The sequence below is a fragment of the Dermacentor albipictus genome, chromosome 4 (genome assembly GCF_038994185.2).
Source record: "Dermacentor albipictus isolate Rhodes 1998 colony chromosome 4, USDA_Dalb.pri_finalv2, whole genome shotgun sequence".
Taxonomy (NCBI): Eukaryota; Metazoa; Arthropoda; class Arachnida; order Ixodida; family Ixodidae; genus Dermacentor; species Dermacentor albipictus.
In genome coordinates this window covers 149,065,278-149,083,695 of record NC_091824.1, presented here as the reverse complement: position 1 = coordinate 149,083,695, position 18,418 = coordinate 149,065,278, and the positions used below count along the sequence as shown (strand labels likewise).

At 47.0% G+C, this 18,418-nt stretch overlaps 1 protein-coding gene across 3 annotated transcripts; it reads right to left on the bottom strand.

Moving 5' to 3' along the window:
• Positions 1–4,850: 4,850 nt before the first annotated feature.
• On the bottom strand, positions 4,851–17,962 carry LOC135902196 (uncharacterized). 3 transcript variants are annotated; one of them, XM_070537729.1, is made up of 6 exons: positions 17,811–17,962; positions 17,167–17,353; positions 14,308–14,570; positions 13,633–13,792; positions 12,877–13,035; positions 4,851–5,045 (listed from the first exon to the last, which is right to left on the bottom strand). In XM_070537729.1, the coding sequence occupies exons 2-6, from the start codon at positions 17,280–17,282 to the stop codon at positions 4,934–4,936; spliced, it is 810 nt and encodes a 269-aa protein (XP_070393830.1). In that variant the 5' UTR covers positions 17,283–17,353; positions 17,811–17,962; the 3' UTR covers positions 4,851–4,933. The 3 variants fall into 3 exon arrangements, with proteins under 3 accessions (XP_070393830.1, XP_070393829.1, XP_070393831.1); XM_070537728.1 differs by having other exon boundaries at positions 17,167–17,306; positions 17,811–17,912; XM_070537730.1 differs by lacking the exon at positions 17,811–17,962 and adding an exon at positions 17,551–17,801.
• Positions 17,963–18,418: the final 456 nt, after the last annotated feature.

The window sequence follows — 18,418 nt, the reverse complement described above, 5'->3', positions numbered from 1 at the left end:
TGTCCCTTAAACAAAATGTCATTTCCCGCGAAGCTGTAATAGCCTCAGCAGCGGACACATTGGTGTTGTCGGCTATGCTAAAAGGAAAAGTCATCTGCATAAGCAAGCGGAACATTTGCTTACGTGCACCTGTCTGTGGCAAACATGATTTTCTTTTGCCTATTGCGCACTTACAGCTGTCTTGTGGGAAAGGTCAGGTATCAAAATAATTAAGCGCCATTTATCTCATGCCGCTCCCAGAATGACTATGTTCCCTGAGTTTGCCCTGCTGTCCTCGAAGTTCTCCCAAACTACGTAACCACCGGCGTTACGCGAATGCTCGTAGCGGCGAGCAGATTCACTTCTTAGGTATATCCAATCTTGTGAAGGGGAAAGAAAACACCTACGCCACGATACTGTACTACTGTCGGCTTCACGTTACCTAATGGGTACCAGTACTGCCATAAAACAAATCTGTGAAACACAAGCGAAACGCAGAAAGTAGCGCATGCGTTGCATGTGATACTATAAAGTAGGACTCTTAACTCTACACTTCACTTTCACACTTTTAAAGAACTTGTACTTTTTCGATGATCTCATGCCACCACAGAAAATACCACAGTTCGTGCCACAGTAACAGGTAACATTCCTGAAATGTACACACAATACAGAGCTTCACGCATTTCCTTGACCGTCTTTTCTTTTTATTATGCCTCCCTCCATATCATATTAAATATGATCAACCGCTTGGCACGATAACACAAGCCACTTGGACAGACATTATTTATCTGTAGCCAAAATACTTGGCGCATGCTCACACCTGCGAAACAGATTTTCTGTGAAAGTCCTATTGGATTTCCCTTTGGGCAGCAACCTCATTTACTACATTTAACCCCATGTAGAGTTTTGCGGACTCTAATTTCATTGAGTCTTTGCTTTCATGAATGTAAAAAACGACACTCCCATGTGCTCGTGTAATAGTTTTTTCATTGATCAGTAGTCATCAACTTCTATTAAAGAGATAAATTATGGGATTTTACGTGCCAAAACCACAAATGAGGTCCGCCGTAGTGGGTGACTCGGGAAATTTGGACTACCTGGGGTTCTTTACCGTGCACCTAAATCAACTTATTTTAAGTAACACGGGTGTAACATGGTACGCTTCTGGTTAGCATCATTTTTTTGCGTTGTTGATAATTATCTTTGTTCTGTAAACTTGGTATGTTTCTGTATCGTGTGATATGTCTGTGCGAGTCCAGTGAAGAAAGGGGTAGCCTCAATTCTTAACTGCGTCTTGTTATAGCCAGCTGTGAGGTAGCCTATGTTTTCTTTCCTCAATAGTTCTTAAACGAACAAAACAAACACGGCATATTATTTCAATTCTGTAACCTGTCGAAACCTTAAATTGGACAGCAAGATGTCAGCCATAATATTCACCTCTGTAGTGCTTATGCAGCTCTCAATTTCTATTAACACAAGGTCTAGCGGCAAAAAAAAAAGACAACGTGGTATTTTTCAACACAACTCGCTATTCACCCAGGGCTTAAATTTCGTGGCAAAATTATTGCGTCATTTGTTATAAGTTACTTTTGTGCATATGTGTTAAGCTGCAAGCACTCGTGCTTTTTTTTTACTATTTCTCTCTCTCTTTCTTGGCAAGTTATAATCAGCTTGGAGACACCAGAGCGCTCATTAGCAGTCAATAAGCAAACTACAATGACTGAGGTGCTCTGGAACTGGGGCCCTTTATGATTAGTTACTCGTTTCCGAAATATACGTTGACGCTTTAAAATGCCATCTTCATGTATGCGCACAAGGAAGAAAAGCTGTCCGCATGCTTACGTCCAACACACTGTGTTTTGCAAGGGTCCATTATAGCCCGCAGTGACCCTTCACGTTCTCCTCTTGCGTCATTAAGACATACTGATTTTCTGTGCTTGTGATAACAAACAACAGTGACATTGCAAGGGAAGCCCAAGCGGAGCAATAGACAGCCTCCATCTCAAGGCTCAAGTTGTCTGATGTGGATAAAATCTGCCACCATAATCACAATATTCAATTTCGTGTTTTTATCCCCCTGCCGTCCCTCAAATTTAAGTTCGGGAACTTAGTCAGTCAGCTCGCAGACCAGCCATATGCATATTCAAGGGTGTCTGATTCCGGCATTTTTTCAAAACAACAATTTCCTAGAGGCCTGAGTACTGTATTGACATTGCAGAAGAGACGTAAAAGAGAATACTTCAATATACATAGCTCATACCGTTGTTTAACAGTTGTTAGCACGCTGCTGGTTATTTTGATGCATATTTCGAGCTTTCTTGAAGAAATCTTAAATGGGGAGAATTATTATTGTCTAATAATAGTGTTAATCTGACAAACCTTTAGAGCTACATGTATGCTTCACCCCTCAATATTGTGTAGAAAAGTGTTAACCGCGAAAACTGTTCTGATATTCTGTATAAAGAATGGTTTTCTTTTTTTAGATGACGTTGCGCTTTAACCAACGCGGTAAAAAACAACCACTTTTATTGAACTTCTTGAGAAACCAAAACGCAGTGTTACTAGAATTAGTTTTAAAATTATGTGGAAGAAAAATATCCTCCTAAACCTTAACATGCTATGTTTCGCCTTACGTTCGTGTTCTTCATTGAAACAGCGTTTGTGCGGCAAAAAACTGAATTCAAAGTAAAAAATGATAGTTTTTCAACAAAGAAATCAGTAATGGTCGAGAGAAAACATGCTTTAGGTAGAAGTTTCGTTGTGGCCGCAGGTAGAGTTCTTCAGCAGTACTACAAGTCCGCCAGGTACAATTGCTGTTGAAGCCAATGCCTTAGGCCCACCACTCCACAGTAGATGTTGGTAAAAGGTGCTTATGGTAAGATGTGGAAGAAAGTGGCTGAGAACGTTTCGCGTACCGGCGTGGACGGCTGAAAATATTTCTGTGGTTCGTCAAGAAATATATGGGCGTGATGGGCGTTGACTAGCCATTACCATTTGCCTGCATTTACTCGGCAAGTCTAAGCATGTACGTACAGCCCTTGAAAAGAAATACAGAAGTCCACACGTTAATTTTACTGTTAAATAGGAAAGAAAATCTTCCTATCATAATGGATCGCCTTACCTGCTAAAACCAGTAAGGGCCGACATACGCTCGAACCACACGCCGCACCGAATGCCTCCGCACGCGTGCGGACGTGAGGAAAATTTCATGTTTCGTGCATAGGTGCACAAACTTCGGATTACACTCGGTTCACACAAGTGCTGTAAACCCAAATTTGTGCAATCCCCCCCCCCCCCCATCCGCACGCGTGCGGCAGGCGTTCGGCGCAGCGTGCGGTGCGAACGTTAGTCGGCCCTAAGAGAGAGAGAGAGAAATAACTTGTATTCAAGTAGCCAGCAGATTGGTGGAGGGGAGGGGGGCAACTCCGCCTTGATGGCAGTCAGAAGCCCCTGGGCTCTGGTGGCATCCTCGGCGTGCTGGACAGCCAAAAGTTGGTCTTCGGGGACCGAGCTCAGAGGCACGGTCTCCCACTGCTTGGCATCCTTAATGTTTCGGCCCTGTCCCGGCACCCGAGAACATGCCCAGATAATTTGATCCAGTTTCAACCGTTCTTGAGAAAATTTACATTTGGCCGAATATTGTTCCGGGTGATAGCGATTATAAGTCACCAAATTTGGAAATGTGTTGGTTTCAAGGAGGCCCCATGCCACCGCCTGCTGCTTATTAAGAGAGGGGTGTGCGAGGGGGAGGGGGAGAATGCACCCTCCCCAATCTGTAATTGTTAGTTATCTCCCTTTATCCAACCATCCGGTCCCCTGTCAGCCCCCACCGCGGCGCCCCGTTGTCGGAGAGGAAGGAGTGCGCAGGCGCAGATTTTTTGTTGCAGAAAGTGAAATATATGGCTTTTCTGAACGAGGACATATCTCAGTTCCCGAAGCAACAAGGTTTGTAAATAAAAGAAGCCACGGCCTGCGTGGCACACGCAATACAGTCACAGCGTAAGCTGGGGGAGGGGCCCCATAGGAGGCCGTCGTAAACTGCTCCCGAAGAGGCGAAGCTCCTGGACTTTATTTTATGCTGCACGCACGTGAAGGTCATCGCGGCGAAGCTATCGTGCCTGATTTTCGGCAGAACTGACTAGGGGGTCTTCGCGGCGAAGTCTCTTTGCGTAGTTTTCACGAGGACAACTAAACTGTCCGCATCGCCGTCGACGGCGAGCTGCGGTTCGTGCTCCCTCTGCTCAGCGGTCTGCTGAGCCCGACATTGACTGGCTGCAGCCGCGCGCGTTCCTCTGCGATTCGCTTCTCCATCCGCGGTTCGTACCTTGCGAGGAGGCGCCAAGCGTGCACCGAAGAGTAAACACAGGTATCGAGACTACGTGGCACATATGTCACATTTCTTGGCATGTGGCAAGATAAGATACTGGACGAATGGATGTTATGAGCGTCCCCTTTCGAACGAGGCAGTGGTGGGTGGCGCCACCAAGCTCTTGCTATTTATACTGCCTAATGTCCTGCACAGGCTAAAAAAGAAAAAAAATGCAACTGCTACATTGCGGGCCACCTGGTGGAATGCAATGCAACTGCAATGCAGTGTGCCCGTATCGACGCTAAGCGGCGCGCATCTCACATCGCGCGACTCTTCGTGCGCTAGCACTTCTGGCGTAGTGGTGGGCGTGGCTTGGTGGTAGAGTAGCCGAGGTGGCACAGAAGGCCCAGGTTCGATTCTCGCGGGAGCTGAACACTTTTTTCTCATTCATGGCAACAGCTGCAACAGGCACTGGTGGCGGCGGCAGACAACATCGCTAACAGAAACGGCTATTGGATTGAGCCCAAAAAAGCCTTACGCTGTAAACAAAAACGACCCGCTATTTCACAGCCACGTACTTTTATTCATTTATTTACTTATTTATTTACTTTTTTATTTCCTTACACCCTGGTACATCGGTTCATATTAATACTTCACGAGGTAGGCACCAAGGAAGTCCTTTGCATGCGACAATTTCCATGTTGGTTTTGATGCATCAATCTTGAATTTTCGGCACATCCTTTCGTGAAGAAGCCTTCTGCAAAATTTGGAAAATATTGACACGTGTACTTGTCTTTATCGGGCGACAAGTTTTGTCGCCTAACAAATGTTATCGCACAGCACGGGACGCGCCTGCATGTATCCGAAGTTTCTGGAAAGTTATCGATGCTTCTATCCGCTGTCTGTTGTCGCCGAACGTTGTGTTATCTGATTTCATCGCTTGACACGAATGGTGTAGAACATTTTAGAAGGCATGCGGGTCCCAACGTTTAATCTGGAACATTCGATGATTGCTGTATAAAAGCCGACGCGCTTGACCCGCTGATCAGATTTTCGACGATCGCCGACTGTGTTCGCCGCTGTCGTTGTGCTATAAGTGTAGCCTGTTTTGTGGGCACAGGTTCGCCCAATAAAAGCTAGTTTTGTATTCCACCGTACTGCTTCTTTCTTAGCCGTCACTACCACGTGACATCTGGTGGAGGTGCTTTACGTCCATGTACCGGACGCCCCCGACAAGCCGTAATACAAGCCCGGACCGCAAAGACAACACCAGCGCCGTCCCGGAACATCGAGCAAGCCGCCGTCTTCAACAGCTGCCCCCGGAGCACGGACTTCTACCTGAGAAGACCAAGATGATTGTGGACAAGGCAACCCCAATGGCAGCCCCAGCATCCCCCATCGTGCTGCAGCAGCCCAGGGAACCTCCGACGTTCCGCGGATCAACATTCGAGGACCCGGAAACCTGGCTCGAAACGTATGAGAGGGTCGCTAAGTTTAACAGTTGGGACAGCGACGACAAGCTGCGGCATGTCTATTTCGCATTGGAAGACGCCGCCAGGACGTGGTTCGAGAATCGGGAAGCCACCTTAACGACGTGGGACCTTTTCCGAAGCGGCTTCTTGCACACGTTTACAAGCGTCGTGCGAAAAGAGCGAGCCCAAGCTCTACTAGAAACCAGAGTACAGCTGCCAAACGAGACGATCGCAATCTTCACGGAGGAGATGGCCCGTCTTTTCCGGCACGCCGACCCGGAAATGTCGGAGGAGAAAAAAGTTCGCTTCCTGATGCGCGGCGTCAAGCAAGACCCTTTCGCCGGACTTATTCGTAACCCACCGAAGACTGTGGCTGAGTTTTCTGCAGAGGCATCGACGAGCGAGAAAACTCTGGAGATGCGCACCCGGCAATATAACCGCCAGGGGCACACGCCGCAGTATGCCATCCAAGGACTAGGTTCGGACGACCTTCAAGACACTATAAGGGCCATTGTGCGCGAAGAACTGCGCAAGGTCCTGCCTTCGTCGCAGCCTCAAGTGGCCTCTATCGCCGACATCGTGAAGGAAGAAGTGCACCGATCCCTTGGAGTTCCTGAGGTCCAACCAGAACCACCGCAGCCGGAAGCAATGACCTACGCCGCCGCCGTCGCCCGCCGTCAAGGCCCCCCTGCGCGACCGCGCCAAGGTCCTGCAACACCGCAATTCCGTCGTCCACCACCGCCGCCGCCAGCGCGCCCACCCGTCGCCCAGCGCACCTATACGAGGAAGACGGACATTTGGCGAGCCCCCGACCACCGCCCGCTCTGCTATCACTGCGGAGAAGCCGGCCATGTGTACCGCCGATGCCCATACCGCGACATGGGACTGAGAGGGTTCGCCGTCAACGCGCCGCGTCCACAGCTTGGGGAGCGCCCACGTGACATTGCCGATTACCTAGCCGCCACTCAGTGGAACTCTCGACGACCATCCCGTTCGCCGTCACCAGGCCGCTACCTGTCGCCGCAGCGCCGTCCATACACTGGCCCAGCCCGGGGCCGCTCTGCGAGCCCATACCCGGAAAACTAAAAGCAGCAACCGATGGAGGTGCGGTTGCTGTTCGTCGAACTGACGAAGATCCTCCGCCGCCGACGAAGACGACGAAGAGACCATCTCGACAACATAACGACACGCCGCCGTCCCGACGAAGTCTGGAAGCCAAAACTACACCGACGAAAGACGACTTGACGACGCGACGTTCCAACCTCAGTTCAACACGACGCAGCCGTGATCCAACGCCAAGACCTAACTGCAATGCCAGACAAAGAACAACCGACCTCGACGTGCTTCTCGACGGCCACGCAGTCACTGCCTTAGTCGACACAGGGGCCGATTACTCCGTAATGAGTGGACACATCGCCGCCCAGTTGAAGAAAGTTAAGACCGCATGGGAAGGCCCTCAGATTCGCACCGCTGGAGGACACCTCATCACGCCGACTGGGATCTGCACGGCAAGAATAACCATTCATGACCGGACTTACCCTGCCACCTTCGTTATCCTCCAACAGTGTTCACGAGACGTCATTCTCGGTATGGACTTCCTGGACCAACACGGCGCAATCATCAACCTGAAGTCGAAGTCAGTAACCCTGTCGGAAGATAAAGCAATGCCGCCGGAGAGCCCTCGTAGTCACCACGCCTTGAGTGTGCTCGAAGATCAAGTGAGCGTCCCGCCTCGCTGCAGCATCGTTATTTCGGTCAGCACCGAAACACCCGCTGACGTAGAAGGCGTCATTGAAGGCGACCAACGTCTACTGCTAGACCATGAAATTTGCGTCGCAAGAGGGATCGCTCGACTGCATGGAGGGAAAACTGAAGTGTTGCTGACAAGCTTCAGCCAGGAGTTCAAGCACATCAACAAGGGCACGACGATCGCGTACATCGAGGAAATTCTGGAAACAAGTAATGCGTTTGTCCTCTCGGATTCCGCCGCATCTACCCCGACGACCATGGTTCCCGAACCAGACTACGACATTAATCCAAATCTCCCAATGAATAAGCAACAGCAGCTCAGAAGTCTGCTCCGACGATACAAAGGCTGCTTTTCGACGTCATCGAGGATTCGACAAACACCAGTCGCCAAGCATCGCATAATCACCGAGCAATGCGCTCGCCCACTCCGTCAGAGCCCTTACCGAGTTTCGGCGCGAGAACGTGAAGCTATAAGAGAACAAGTCGACGAAATGCTGCGCGACGACATCATCCAGCCGTCGAAAAGCCCATGGGCATCCCCTGTTGTTCTGGTAAAGAAAAAGGACGGAACCCTACGTTTCTGCGTCGATTATCGTCGTCTGAACAAGATCACGAAGAAGGACGTATACCCCCTCCCACGGATAGACGACGCATTAGATCGGCTCTGCAACGCTAAATACTTCTCGTCCATGGACCTAAAGTCTGGCTATTGGCAGATAGAAGTCGACGAAAGAGATCGCGAAAAGACCGCCTTCATCACCCCAGACGGCCTCTACGAGTTCAAGGTTATGCCATTCGGACTGCGCTCGGCGCCTGCAACGTTCCAGCGCGTGATGGACACGGTTTTAGCAGGATTGAAGTGGCAGACCTGTCTCGTATACTTGGATGACGTCGTCGTCTTCGCCGGAAATTTCGACGTTCACCTTAGGCGGCTGGCAACAGTACTAGAGGCCATCAGGTCATCAGGACTTACTCTGAAGCCGGAAAAGTGCCGCTTCGCTTACGAGGAGCTTCTATTTTTAGGCCACGTCATCAGCAAATCTGGAGTCCGCCCCGACCCGCAGAAGACAGCTGCCATAGCAAAGTTTCCACAGCCCATCGACAAGAAGGCAGTGCGTAGATTTCTTGGCATGTGTGCCTACTACAGGCGATTTGTCAAGAACTTTTCACGCATCGCTGAGCCGCTGACGCAGCTAACTAAATGCGACGTCGAGTTCAGGTGGGAAACGCCGCAGGCCGAGGCATTTCAAGAACTCAAACGACGCATGCAGTCGCCGCCCGTACTTGCGCACTTCGACGATCACGCCGATACCGAAATCCACACTGACGCCAGTAGCCTAGGCCTCGGCGCCGTCCTGGTCTAGAGAAAAGATAGACATGAACACGTGATAGCTTACGCTAGCCGGTCGTTGTCAAAAGCGGAAGGCAATTATTCTACAACCGAAAAGGAATGCCTCGCCATCGTTTGGGCTACAGCGAAATTTCGCCCTTACTTATATGGCAGGCCATTCAAAGTCGTCAGCGACCATCACGCCTTGTGTTGGCTAGCGAATTTAAAGGATCCCTCAGGACGGCTGGCACGGTGGAGCCTCAGACTACAAGAATATGACATCACCGTAACATACAAGTCCGGACGAAAACACTCAGACGCCGATTGCCTATCCCGCGCCCCCATTGACCCGCCGCCGCAAGATGACGAGGATGACGACGCCTTCCTTGGAATAATAAGCGCGGAAGACTTCGCCGAACAACAACGAGCGGACCCGGAACTTAAAGGCCTCGTCGATTATTTGGAAGGGCACACCGACGTTGTCCCCAGGGCATTTAAGCGCGGATTATCTTCCTTCACGCTTCAAGACAGTCTACTCGTGAAGAAGAACTTCTCGCCAGTCCGCGCCAATTACCTTCTTCTTGTCCCGTCAGGACTTCGTCCAGAAGTATTGCATGCCCTACATGACGATCCGACCGCTGGACACCTCGGATTTTCCCGGACACTATCAAGGATACAAGAAAAGTATTATTGGCCGCGCCTGACCGCCGACGTCGCCCGTTATGTCAGAACATGCCGAGACTGTCAGCGACGCAAGACACCGCCGACAAGGCCAGCCGGATTACTACAGCCAATCGAGCCTCCTTGCCGACCATTCCAGCAGATCGGGATGGACTTGCTGGGACCCTTTCCGACGTCAATAACCGGAAATAAGTGGATCGTCGTGGCGACGGACTACCTCACCCGCTTCGCTGAAACAAAAGCACTGCCGAAAGGTAGCGCAGCCGAAGTGGCGAAATTCTTTGTCGAAAACATCCTGCTGCGACATGGCGCCCCAGAAGTCCTCATCACCGACCGAGGAACGGCCTTTACAGCGGAGCTCACCCAAGCCATTCTGAAATACAGTCAGACAAGGCACAGGAGGACAACGGCTTACCACCCGCAGACGAATGGTCTCACGGAGCGGCTGAATAAGACCCTCGCCGACATGCTAGCGATGTACGTCGACGTCGAACACAAGACCTGGGATGCCGTCCTGCCATACGTAACATTCGCTTATAACACGGCGGTGCAAGAAACAACACAGATCACGCCGTTTAAGCTGGTTTACGGCAGGAACCCGACGACGACGCTCGACGCCATGCTGCCCCACGTCACTGACGAAGAGAATGTTGACGTCGCTAGCTATCTCCAGCACGCCGAAGAAGCCCGACAGCTCGCCCGCCTACGGATCAAGAACCAACAGAGGACCGACAGCCGGCACTACAACCTCCGACGACGCTTTGTTGAGTATCAGCCCGGCGACCGTGTTTGGGTTTGGACACCGCTACGCCGACGGGGACTCAGTGAGAAACTACTCCGACGCTATTTCGGACCCTACAAGGTCATCCGACGTATTGGCGCTCTGGACTTTGAGGTCGTGCCAGACGGCATTTCGCATTCACAGCGGCGCCGCGCACGATCTGAAGTGGTCCACGTGGTGCGCCTTAAACCGTTTTACGGACGCTGACGAAATTCCTTATTTTCTTTTGTTGTTGTTTTCTTTGCTACGGGTGTTTTTATTTCGCTTGTATGTAGCATCGGGTCGATGCTTTTTAAGAGGGGGGTATTGACACGTGTACTTGTCTTTATCGGGCGACAAGTTTTGTCGCCTAACAAATGTTATCGCACAGCGCGGGACGCGCCTGCATGTATCCGAAGTTTCTGGAAAGTTATCGATGCTTCTATCCGCTGTCTGTTGTCGCCGAACGTTGTGTTATCTGATTTCATCGCTTGACACGAATGGTGTAGAACATTTTAGAAGGCATGCGGGTCCCAACGTTTAATCTGGAACATTCGATGATTGCTGTATAAAAGCCGACGCGCTTGACCCGCTGATCAGATTTTCGACGATCGCCGACTGTGTTCACCGCTGTCGTTGTGCTATAAGTGTAGCCTATTTTGTGGGCACAGGTTCGCCCAATAAAAGCTAGTTTTGTATTCCACCGTACTGCTTCTTTCTTCGCCGTCACTACCACGTGACAATATAAAGCTGTCTGGCATAACAAAGAAATGCCTTTCTTTTTCTCACTCGTGCGAGCCATATGTATGCGCACTGTGGAATACCTTTTTCTATGAAGACACAATGAAGACAAACAGATGCTCGAATTTACGTCATTAGACACAAGAGTATATATTTAGCAGCAGAATATTTCCCCTGTGTACCCATAATTTTGCAGAATGGTGACATCTCTTTTTCTCCCGCTCCAGATACCAACTTGGCAGCAGCAATCTGTCTTCTCACGCCAATAAATTGCATGGTAAGCCGGAATTGTACGTGGTTTATGGACACTGAAAAGGCATGCCTTTTCAGTAAATATAATGAGTGCCCTCATTATATTTACGGTGAAATACCCCGCTCAGTGCACCTCTTAAATACTGCGGACTTGTACATTATTTTCCTAGCTTTGCAAATTCGCCGTTTGTTTTACCTGTAGAGAGATTTATAGCTATATGTGAGCTTTTGTCCACGCGTAGCTTTACTCACCTCGGAGATTGTTCTTATCACTGTCACTGCACAACTGCAGCAAACTTTCCCCCTACTTACTGAGTTCAATTCTGAGAGCCTCTCACCGATACCGTTGGCATGTTGCGTTTGCACGCTTATTGTTAACTTTTATTTTATATTATTTTTTGCTGCTCTTTCTACGCAAACGTATATTAGATCCTCCTTTCAATACCAATTAGTGTTGCCTCTAGAAATTATCGCGGAATCATGTATAGCATTTTTCAAGCTCTGGCCTGAAAGATCCAGTGGTACTTCCAACTGTTAGCAAAGAAAGCTGGTGGTCCTGTTCCGCTAGAATATCGTGCCGTCCTTCTTCCCTGTTGTTTTAAGCACCATCTGTGGATGCCATTGAGCAAGAAGCACGCTTCTATATCTTCGTGGCATAGGATGAGACTCTTGAAGTCCCCACCCTTCTCTGTTCGGAATACTGCACGTGAAGATCAGCATGTGTCGACATGAACATGTCGTCGACTTAGTACACATCCGTGCCTAAACGCGCAGTGCTTCTCTTTTCCTATTTCAAAAAACTGAAAATATAAGCAAGACATAGTTCTTATTATTCAGCACTTCAAGCTATTCGTTCGTTACCTGAACGTAAGTGTGGCTATCTCAAGCGAAACCTGCATTGAACTTCTGAATGTTATCATTTACATCTTCGTCCATCTCGAACTGAATTTTATTTCTCGTTCATTCAAATGAATGTAGACTGTGACTAAAGGTTTAAAGCCTAAAGAAGGTCTCAGCCCCCGTGAACGACAGAATTGATAGCAGATTAGATGCATATGCACAATTTAGCAAGTTACAGCATCGTTGATTACGGTGACAAATCATGGCAAAAAGGTCTAGCTGATACTATTACATTCAAATATCTTAAAATATATAGAGCAATATACTACAATGGCTTAGTACAATGAAACATTTCACATCCTCTCTCCACCTTGCGGGTTTCCGCAGAACTATTACGTCAAACCTAAGGGTGTGCCCAAATTATACAAAATATTTTTTTAGCTACGTCATCCTGCAGCATTATACGGCAACAGCGTGCTGCATTATAGAGCACATCACAGGGCACCGCATGCGTCTCCGTAAAAATTACTTTTATATTCTTAATAAGAATTGACAATAAAAACAAATAAATTGCTTATAAAATTTACTTGCATTCATAGAACTTTATTACTAGCAAGGAGCAGAAACGTAGTTAATGTGGCCTGTTTTCCAATCCTTCGTTTTTTTCTTGCAATTCTGAGACGTACAAAGGCTAAAAAACATTAAAAAAGAATCTGCGTGGCTTTCGGCTAGGTTTCGAGAGTGGAAAGATAAGTCCACATACCTTTCATACTTTACGCAAGTGACAGTGTACGTTTGCTTGAAACATTGGGCGCCAAGTGCGTTAAAGTATATTGTTCCGACGCATGCCGACATCAGGTTGCTGTCACTGTCGTCATTCAACAGGCAGTCATAAAATTTCTGGTCGTCAGCGCAGTTCGTCCTGTAAGTGCACCTCTCATGAAAAAATCAGGGCCCATGAAAACATCACAAACATTGACAATTGGGAACGCTTTAGCAAACTTGATCTTATAGATAACAGCCTGTGCAACCCAATTGATTGCATTAAGCAGTTCTAAGTCAGGTAACGAATTTTGGTGTCCTTGATAACATGTCCTGGAACATCATGCGTAGAAGCCGGGAGGTGCTCTCAACTACTCTACCAATACAAAATAACAAAAATGGGTCGTTCTGTTCTTTTCCATAAACAATACATCCGTGGCATGATACCGCTGAAGTCGATGAAGGTATATCCATAATTTCATATACATCTGGTTTGAGATCCTTACGACGATAACTAATTTATTTCACCGCATGCGCAAGCACTCGAAGTACAAATGACAGCACACATGCAAGCTCGAATGGATGATTCAGTTGATTGGCTCGGCTGCTGTAGGATATTGCGACTGATTCCCACAGAACCACTGCGCTTCTCTGAAGACACTAGCTTCTTCACTTTAGTGCTTGTAGTTAATCATTCAACGTAGAGAAAGAAGTTGATAGTGGGCAGTACCATCTGAGTACAAGAGGAAACACTTACATGGGCCACAAGCGCGTGTTCACTATCCCGTACTTCTTGGAGAGCGGTTCGATGAATTCTACGGCGTGATCATGGTCGCGGCAGCATTGGTCTGTGCCTTGCAGGGGACCCAGGTCGTTTTTATGTTCCGATACATTCCCTTTTCCACACCACTTTGTCCCTGAAAATATCGCAGCATGCCTGTGAAGCTGAACGTCTCCCCCCCCTGTCGAAGGCTAAGTTCAGCTGTCTCCTTCCTAATGAAAAAGAAATGGTATATACAACGACATCAAGCGAAAGACGATATCCGTACGTGAAAGCTGTAAATAAAGTTGATTTTCTCACTGCTTACGAATCCTGATGTAGCGTATGGAGGACTAATGTCCACCGTCGCTACAAAAGTTTACCTTGAATTTTTAAAATAAAGACGTTTCTACCACCATCTGCAAACTTATATTCTTTGTAGTATAAAACTCCAAAATATATGAAACAATAATTTTTGACAACTTCTGTCATAAAGTGCGATTCTCGAGGCACTCAGCGTGTTCTGGAAACTGTGGTGCCGTTACATTTAGCTCAATTACCATGAATATTAAACCAGGCAGTTCAACTTTCATAAGACGCCCGCCTAATATCCACTTCACTGTACCTCTGTTGTTCACTTACAGACCACAGAAGGCATTCTGTTCTTCATACCTGGAAAAATAAGGAGATTTTTGAAGTCCCTCGCTGATGTTAGACTTTTAATGTGGTCATTAAGAACAGCTACACAATACGAGAGTAGCTTCAGTTGACGAAACGCTTTAGGCCCCCAATTGGTATTCGAAGATGCCTGTTTGACCTGATTTTCATGCCGTACAGTGATATTCCGTAACGCAATAGCAATCTCTTTCACTTGCTCCGAGGTCACATAGGTCATGTTGTCTTCATTTGTCGATGCCACAACCTTCGTTGTCAACCTGAAAGACGCACTCGTTAGGTCGGTATTAAAGCAAGTCACACAGAGATTAGCTGTAATCTGCACTCACCCGCATTTATTTTAATGAATCATTTATTTATTTATTTATTTATTTATTTATTTATTTATTTATTTATTTATTTATTTATTTATTTATTTATTTATTTATTTATTTATTTATTTATTTTTGATATTGAGAAAGCCCTGGTATATGGTGTTGCCGACCTTTGGACAACGAATGACTGCAATATATCATGAATTGGCAGACGTCCGATAAAAAATAATAATAGTAACAAGTCCGCAGATAGAATCTGTTCCTTCTAGCTCGATGAGCGCCACCAAATCATTATTGTTATGGATGTACTCATAAGCTGTATATTCGGCTGTAAGCGAGCCCTTACACTCAGCATGCGTGAAAACAAGAACAAAATGTTTCCATGCCTTCTGAATTACCAAACCAGCAGTTGATGGACACGGGTGGGGGATATAAACAGCGCTGGTTTGAAACTCCATTTCTCATTGCTCTGTGCAATGTCCAATGTCTGGCAACGCAATTTTCGCTAACTGACCTGAACAAACCACAATAAGCACCAACGTTCACTACCATTACGATGACCCCACCACCACTACTGTCCGTAATCCTCGATAAGACGTACTTATGCAACAAAACCAGCAAACAAACACAGAAAATTACTTACGCACAGCACACAAAGCAAATGCAGTGAAGGTTAATATAATATTTGGGGTTTTACGTGCCAAAACCACTTTCTGATTATGAGGCACGCCGTAGTGGAGGACTCCGGAAATTTTGACCACCTGGGGTTCTTTAACGTGCACCTAAATCTAAGCACACGGGTGTTTTCGCATTTCGCCCCCATCGAAATGCGGCCGCCGTGGCCGGGATTCGATCCCGCGACCTCGTGCTCAGCAGCCCAACACCATAGCCACTGAGCAACCACGGCGGGTACAGCGAAGGTTACGTTTCATGCCCTGTTTTCTATATACGAAAATTTTGACGCAACAGATTCTATTTTGTATAAGCCAGGACTCTCGCTGACGGATAGTGAACGCTGTTTCATCTCCAAGTGCTATATTCTCAGTGCAGGTGATGCGGAATCAGGTGTTCACCTTCCAAAGCAACGATCCTTTTGCACTGGCAGGACTTAAGTATACACGCTTTTGCAGACGGAGTCGGTTCTCCTACTGCTGAGCGAGATTTTACGCCCAAATGTAGCGAGGCCTGCTTTTTTTGGTAAATAAATCGACGCTGCCCGCCGCATGCTCCTAAAGCCTTTCGAGCAGCTGCCATTTGGTCGATTCTTGCAATCATCTACGAAAGCTTTCGGGAACCTGTGTATGTATAACTCAAGAAAACAGCCGCTCTACACCTTAAACAAGTGCGCGGTTTCTAAGAACCTGTTGTGTTTAACACCGCGGAGGGAGGTTTTAGTGCCATTATCAACTATCGGCAGAATCGCACACATACGCGTGTGTGCTGCGTATAATTATTCCTGTTTTTGCTTCTTTCTCCAGCAGCAATTACTTACTCCGATAAATATATTTTAGGTCAGTTGCCTGATGGCTTCAAAGTACTTACTGAAGGCGTTCTAAAAGGATATATCTCCCTGAAAAGTAGTCTTAGACGAATACTAAATATATTAGACTATACTACTACTAATACTCTAAACTAATACTAATACTATATTACAGTTGCTTAATAGCATTTCTATGCAAGACATATGGTAGAGACGATAACATCTCAGAATTACGTAATTAACACAATGCGTGCGAGAAATGTATACATCCGTTGCTGTATAAGATAAGTAATCATGCCAGCCGAGCTAGACTGGCAGCGTATCCTCAGGAATACCATTAGAGGTATTCGGTTTTAATTCTGAAAGCTATTATACAGACCATTCAGCGGCACTCAGATGAGGGTGTTTTTGATTCTGTGGCTATAGAAGCACGGCCATTCAAATATATTCGGTGTGGGATAGAATTAACTGTATTGCGTTTTCAAACCAAGTATGAAAGCTGTATTACATGATAAACATAGGGTACCGCGGAATATGAAGAAGAGAGAGAAAGAATAACATTCGTTACACGAAATTGTACTACGCCACGTCGCTTCGCATCAGGCAAGCGTGCAATACTGAAATCACTCACTGCGCGTGCGCCGTCTGTGCGTGCGTGCGTGTACAGTCATCGCAGTCTGCTTTGCTTCTTATACATGGTCATATTGTTTAACTTAATCATGACATCAAAAATGGCATTGCTAGCATCACACACACACACACACATATATATATACATACATATATATATAGTACGTGTGTATGCGTATGTGTTGGCACATATAACAACGTGTGTTCAGCGTTCAAGACTGTTAAGTGTTTGACGAAATATTTACCGGGCGTGAAACAAAGGCAAGAACAACACATTGTAATAATTGGTTTTGCAAATTCCATGATAAAACGTGTATATGTGTACATATGCAAGTTCCCTGGTAACACTGTCTTTTTTTACGTGCATGTCCTTGTTATCACGTCACTCGAATAGAAATAATGAGAACATTACCACAAAAACAGGGTACTTACGTTTGGTTGTATGTAAAGTCAGCCGTCTCATACGCTTGCATAATGAAGTTGAAGAGGCTTCCCATGTTTTCTATACCACTTACGGGATGGTGGATTTTGTTTTCGAATAATTTCATGCTTTTACCACCAGCAATTGCAGCCTGTAATATCAGCAAGCATACGACTGTCCTCCCAAATAGCAGTTTTTCTGTGATGCAAGAGGAAAAGTTCAAAGCAGAATTCATGATTTACACAGAACTCTAAATCCTAAATGGCGCACTTCAGTTAATAATTGTTCATAAAATATAACACGTAAAAGTTACGCCTTAGTCGATCACGTTGTCAGGCACACGTGGTAAGTTTTCTGCGTAGAGCAGCCTAAGCTGTTAAAACATCCAACTGCACCTTCTGAAATCTTCGTTCCGTGCTCGCATACTATCAGGACTCTGCCAAAGCAAGTAGGGCTTCATGTCCTTGTGGGCTTGGTCAAGTTGGTCAAGAGGTTGCCTTTGCAAGGCTGAAAAGGATGCCCTTTTCCAGTATTATGTCCATATCCATCCCCTTCCCATGCCGGCACACCTCTCCAGCAGACCTTTAACTCAGTTTCAGCCTCAACGACTATTCTGTGGCTGGGCTCAAAATGCTGTGACGCCTTCATTCCTTACCAACGTGCTGATCACGATGTAAGAAGAACAGGTGCTCCGACGAAACCGCTCGGCACGTCTCATTATTGCTCACTGCCTAGGTTTGAATGCCGTGGACGAGCGCGTTGCAGCTTGCGTTTTTCAGGGCATCTGCTAGCGTTTCCAACAGCACAAAAGATTCTGTCATTGTGTAACAAAAGCTGAAAGGCGATTTATAATTGCTGCTGCTCTTTGCTGTATATAAAAAAAACGTGTAGTATTTCACTCGGTGCGGCGCTAACAGTTGGGCTCTTTTGTTGAAGTATCGAGCAATTATATTTAAAAAAAAACAGACGCTATCACTGGTCACTATACGCCGAGTTGCCGCTTTGATTTCATACGAAGGCAGTGCGCTGGGGAGGTCCGCATACGATTTACTCTTTCATTAAAAGCGTCTTCGCATATTTCATACTTCCAATAATATGTCCCCACCGAGTTCAGTGCCAACGTCAGTTGCCGCAGCATCGGCGCTCGTCTTGCCCAATATAAGCGTGGTCAGGACTACGTTGTTGCATACACCTGTGGCCTTCTTTTCTCTTCTGAGCGAAACTATTCTATCTCGGAGGGAACTTCCATCTCGCTCTTGTTCG